This window comes from Muscardinus avellanarius, assembly GCF_963383645.1.
Source record: "Muscardinus avellanarius genome assembly, chromosome: 13".
Classification (NCBI taxonomy): domain Eukaryota; kingdom Metazoa; phylum Chordata; class Mammalia; order Rodentia; family Gliridae; genus Muscardinus; species Muscardinus avellanarius.
In genome coordinates this window covers 52,750,012-52,756,285 of record NC_137799.1, presented here as the reverse complement: position 1 = coordinate 52,756,285, position 6,274 = coordinate 52,750,012, and the positions used below count along the sequence as shown (strand labels likewise).

Below are 6,274 nucleotides of genomic sequence, written 5' to 3'. Positions count from 1 at the left end.
TTAACTTTCTTCTTTACTTGCTGACTTTGCCTTGATATCATTTATAATGAAGGAGGACACTTCAGCCTCCACTCTGACAACCTCCCACGCGCAGGCGCTGTACTTCTTTTCCTTCAGGTAGCTTGTGATTCTTTGGAAGTACTTCCGGACCTCAATGGCCACCGAGGGACAACACAGATCATGTACACAGGCCAGCTCCAGTGGATCCAGTCTGAGATAGAGGCTAGAGAGCAGCTCATCGAGCGGGCTATGATCCCACGCAGCTTGGCTCTCCTCTGTGCCGAAGAGATTGAAGATATGTCCGAGCATCTCATGGTAGAAACAGGTGGCTTCTCTCATGGGGATTTGGATGCTCTTCCCTCTCTTCCAGGGGAATTTGAAATCGGTCCTGTCCTTCAGGCAGTTCTGAGAGGGGACCCTTTGCAGCTGCCTCAGTAGCAGAGGGATTTCCCTGTTTTCTAGGTCGGGGTCCCAAGGCCTGCCCCAGCCAGGGGAGCACACAAGGTTGGAGCAGAGCATCAGCCCTGCCATGAGCAGGTAGGTCTGGACCATTGTGAATTCCAGTGCTTCGCTAGCCGGCCTCTAGGGGTGCTCGAGCGCAGCTCGACAGTGCGCAGCCGCGGGAAGCTGATGGCTGGGGCTGAAGTTCGGCAAAACAGGGTTTAGTACTTTCAAAATGAGTAATCCTGCAGATGCCAAGGGAAGCCTGACTTCTTTTGTATACTTTCTGCTTTTTAAATAGCGCATGTAGTCCTGCAGATGCAGAGAAAAGCCTGACTTCTTTGGTAAACTCTCTGCCTCTTAAATAGTGCATGTCAAGAAAACCTCCCTGAGATTGCCCTGGAGGAAGCCCCGCCACAGCTCTGCGTGGACACATTTTCCAAGCACAGAATCTCCCTTTCGGAACCTTCGGCTGTGTTTTGAGCTTGACTTTTCTTAAGAACTGTAGCGGGATTGAGTTTTTCACGAAATAACCAATTTATTCAGAAACTTGAGGGCTCGATAAAGAACAGGATGCCATTTTAAAGACTTTGTGTTGGGAGACAGTGCCTGCGCTGCTGGGTGAAAGAGAAAGTAGAGGACCACCGGGGACAGGATGAGCCCGGAATTGGGACCCCAGGGCGGAAGTTGGGCCGCGCCCTTTACTGAGGCCACCGGGGGCAATAGCGCCCCTATATGGCTGCTTTTATTATTTTTTAATTATTAATTTTTTTATTAAGGCGTTAAAATAGTTTAAAAATATTTTACGCGTATTAAGACGCAAAACATGATTTCAACCTTGATCCTTTATTATATTTAAAGAATAATTTTATACACTTTTACTTTCCTAGCTTCAGAAGAAGCAAGCTCAGATGACAGCTTTTCAGTTGAGATTATTGTGGTTTTTCAATTTCCCATTACTGAGTCGCAATCTTAGCTACCTTATTTAATTTAAGGTACTGAAACTTCGTTGTGGCACCTCACCTTCACCTGAATTGCTTGTAAAAAAAAAAAAAAAAAAAAAAAAAGGAAACACGTAACCTGCAAGAATTTCAGGACTTTTATCAGGTCATTCATAACTTTACATTTTGGGAGTTAAGAATGGTATGGAAATTGCCACAATTTTGCGTTTTTGTTTTTTTTTTTAACAGGATCTCTTTTCCTTTTCAGGAATCATGGTGATGTGCAAATGAAGTACCTTTTCTTATTTTGACTTACAATTTAAATATTTGTCTTATCAAAGATGTTTACCAATTAATTTTTACTTTTAGTATTGCATTAAATATTTTGTCTTTTGATTACTTCGACTTGATGCTTCATATATTGTGGCCTTGAGGTAAATCCTCACTCATCTAATTCTTTCTCCAGCAGAAGAAATAACATTTTTAATTTGTATTGTGGCATTCAAAGGCTGAATTTAAGGACTAATCCATTTACACACACACACACACACACACACACACACACACACACGTAGGTATAGATATGCATATGTACCTTTTTCTGGTCTTTTGACATTTTAAATTCCATTTTCAAAAATAAAAAAATACTAAATTAATTTGAAAGTGCCTGAATATGAGGGATGCACATTTCTTTATCTGTACTATTTTTTATTTGAGGTTTTTTTTGTTTGTTTTTTTGTCAGACATCATCATGAGATGCTGCTCTCTAGAGAGAACTTCCGTATGCTGTTCAATTTCTCTCTCCTCTGAGCCAGGCTCTGCACCCTGTGAGTGTCAGTGCAGGTAGAGTCAAACCTCTTGCCTTTGCTGGCTGAACCTGGACTGTATGGTTATGATGCTGAGTATGTTGTGTTAATACGTAAGATGCCATCATTTACTCTGCTCAGATTCCTAGACAATAATTGGCAAGTTTATTTTAATTCTTACACTTGCTCATGTTGTAAGACCCCCGCAGAGGGGAGACCCTCAACCAGCCTCGGGATAAGCGACGACAGCAAGAACACACGAGAAATTTTAACCCTTGATGCAAAAGCAAAAGGCAAGAGTTTATTAAGGAGCCAGTGCACTGGGGCCGACTCGTAAAGGAGTTCGACCCCCGAGCACCTGAAAGTGTGGATATTTATAGGGAAAAGACCATCAGTTAGGGGGGTTTGGGCCAAGTTACATGCGTTTACAAAATATTACAAAATCATTTGAAAAAGTACATTTTGTTAGATAAAACACTAGGTGTAGTGACAAGGTTCCCGGCACAGGGCGCGCGCTGACCCGGTCAGTATAGATAAGATGCTAGGTACGTTCCTGGAACGGGGTGGGCTTATTGCATATTTCTCATTCTTAAGCTATGCTTCTTAAGCTGCAAGCTGCAGTAATATACACTTTTTCTTTTTAACTATTAGCTGGCTGTTTTAACTATTAGCTGGCTGCTAGGGCTTGTGATTTTTCTTCTAAATGGGGCCTTTCATTGTGACAACTAAAGGTATTTCACTTTGAAAAACAAAAGGCCTTGGACCATTATTTTCAAGGCACCATCTTTTTCTGTCTCCATCCACCTTCCTAGAAAGCCTTTATTTCATCTGAGTCCATTGAAGCCAAAGGCAAACAAATGCACGCTGAACAGGACGGCGTTAAAGACACGAACCCCATGGATGTAGCTCAGTGGCAAAGTACCTGCTTTTCAGGTGTGGCCTTCTGGGTTCTATCCCCAGTTGTTCCAAAAAGACAGAAAGAAAAAAAAAAAAAACTCCTTAAAAAACAAGCTAAGAACAACAAAACAAAAAAGACACCAACACCCACGGCATGGGGACCTTCTCTTCCTTTGCTCGCTCTCCTCCCCCATTGTCCTCTGTGCTCTTCATTTCTGGGGTTCAGCTCCCCTTAATGGCAAGAGTTCCATGTAGTTTCCCACAGAAATGATTATTTCAATCCACAGACCAGCTCCCAAATATTCACCATAATACTAACCAAAATTAGAAGAAATAATCATTGTACTTAAGTATATCAACATTAAATAAATATAAAATATATATGAATAAAATAAAAATAAATACATTAAAGTGTTCTACCAACACATCATATCCATAAATTGTATCTAGCCACAAACATATTTCAAAAATTAAAACTGTAGAGAGACAAAATATAGCCTACATTGTTCTTCAGGCCCTGCCCTATCTTTCTCCACATCACAAAGCAACCTCTCAGAAATACTTTCTATGTATGTTGGCACTAACTTCCTTTTTCCTCCTCACATTTTGAATATTACAGTGTGGTTTCTGTTGTCTAATTCTATGTAACCACCTGCCTCTCAGATCCATATTTTCCAATATAGTGGGGAATATCAGTTCACATCTTCATTAATTCATCTGTAAAGTAGATTTATTTATTTGTTTAATTCTATTGGGGATTGAACCCAAGTACATTCGATCTCCCATCTATCTCTCAGGCACACACACACACACACACACACACACACACACACACACACACACACAATGATTTATTATTATTTTTTGGTGGTGCTGGGGTTCTTGGAATCACTTCTACCTCCAGGCTACACTCCCAGACATATTTTTTAAATATTTTTATTTGGAAACAGAGTCTCTTAGCCAGCGAGGCTGGCTTCGAACCTGCAGGATCCTCCTGTCTCTGCCTCCCAAGTGCGGGGATTACAAGCATGCATATATATATATATATATATATATATATATATATATATATATATATGAGGTCTCACTAAGTTGCTGTGACTGGTCATGACCCTGTGATCCTTATGGCTCAGTCTCTCAAGCTCTGGTATTATAGTTTTGCACCACAGGACCCAGCTTAAGCAAGAAGTTCATGCCATCACTGCTTGCTGACTGGACACCAACTGGTCCCAATTCTGACAGAGGGATTGCCAATTTGAAAATATAGAATGATCATTTTGTCATGAAAATAGGCTATTTTTTATAAATCAGGACTAAAGTTAATTAGGAGATGATATAAGCAATCATAATTAAAGAGTAAAATGAAATTTTTGGCTTTAGGTACATTAATCAGAGGAATTAAGCACTTTCAAATATCAGTAATAAAATAAGTTTAACAATGAGAAAACTTAGTAGAGCAAAACATCTAAAAAAGAATGCCTTACCAGCAGTAATTATATTATAGTAACAACGGATGTTAATGAGATACTAAAAATTACAAATTTTCAATTAAAAAGTTCCAAAAGTTGTCTGCCATTCGAAGAGAAATCAATTTAGATCATTATGTCTTATCCAATAGGTGAAAAGATCCTTTTGGAATACAAAATTGAAAGTAAAAACTTTTTTAAGTTGGCAAGTATGATTTTTAGTTTTTATTTTTTTATTTTTATGTGGAACATTGAAAATGGCATATATTCAGACTGTGCTTGGTACCCTCCCCCACTACTTCTCCTTTCCCCCTCCCAACAGTGAGTGTCCAGATTACCCATGCTATATTTATATTTTCAAACAAATTTGGATGTAGCTCCTCCATTAATCAACTTCAGCCTTCTTCCTCTCCAATCCTTCCATTCTAGCTTTTGTGAGGTTTCCCCTCCATTACCTGGAGTCCTTCCAGTGTCCCTAATACTCCCTAGTTTGGGCATATTAGAGAAAACGCAAGTCCCTTCTCTGTGCTTGGCTCATCTCACTTAACATAATGTTCTTCAGGTCTTTCCATCTTCTTGCAAATGAAATGATTTTGTTTTTCTTTATAGCTGAGTAGAATTCCATTGTGTGTGTTTCCCATAATTTTGCAATCCATTCATCTGTTGATTGAGACCTAGGTTGGTTCCGTATTTTGGCTATTACGAATTGTGCTGCTACAAACATGGGTATGCATATGCTACTGTAGTTCTCTGATTTCAACCCCTTTGGACAAATACCCAGGAGAGGTACTTTCCCTTTCTTTAAATCCACCCTGGTCCCTGTTTTCCTAACTGCACTGGCCCCTCAACCCAAGAACACTTTCCAGATGCTCTTTCTCTGACCTGCCTTTAAATGTTGTGTCAACATAGATGGTTATGCCCAATGCAATAATGCCTGGCACAGAAAGACAAATACTGCAGGATCTCACTCATTTGTGGAGTCAAAAGAAAAAGAAAAAACAAGCCTGCAGAGCAGCAGGAAGAGTGGTCAGTAGCAGCCAGCAAGTGTGGGAGCCCTGGAAGGATGGGGAGAGCCTGGTCATTGGGTGCTAAGTTACAGTGAGGGTTTTCACTTAAAGGTGTGATGAATGTTTAAGGAGAAATAGGTTTAAGCTAATTTTAACATTATTCAATGTCCATATGTATGAAAACTAACAGGGTATCGAAATAAGCTATCTATGCAATTAACAGGTGTAAATAGATTTACAAGTTTAAAAAGAATGTGAAGAATTACCAAATAGGGGTCTTAAAGAGTAAAAGTTTAATAAACAAAGCAAAATAAAGTGACTTTAAAGAAAATATTTTGTTATATTAATCACAATGTAGAGCTATACATTATATCCTATAGACAGAAATAGATTTTACAAATAGTTAAATAAATATTTAAATAGATACAACTTTATGAATGTAAATAAATACTGACTATAGACTTAAACATAATGTTGATTAATAGTCCTGAAAACATCTGGCAAAATTAATTTATGTCTCTATTATAGCAGAAATGAGTCTTTGAAAAAACAGAATTGTGGAAGTGTGATGCAGTGAGATCTTCAGTGAGAGTCACTGTCCTGTGGACCAGGTCTCACTCCTTGCTCCTCAGTCCTCCCTGCAAGTTTGCTGATGCAGACAAGGATCTCATGACCTCTGCTCTGACCACCTCCCAGGCACAGGGGACATACTTGTG

General features: G+C 39.4%; 1 protein-coding gene across 1 annotated transcript; it reads right to left on the bottom strand.

Moving 5' to 3' along the window:
- Positions 1-552, bottom strand: LOC308272202 (interferon alpha-4-like; the record flags this gene model as incomplete). The annotated part of the gene is made up of 1 exon (XM_080708968.1): positions 1-552. The coding sequence occupies one exon, from the start codon at positions 550-552 to the stop codon at positions 1-3; it is 552 nt and encodes a 183-aa protein (XP_080565094.1).
- Between the last annotated feature and the right edge of the window lie 5,722 nt (positions 553-6,274).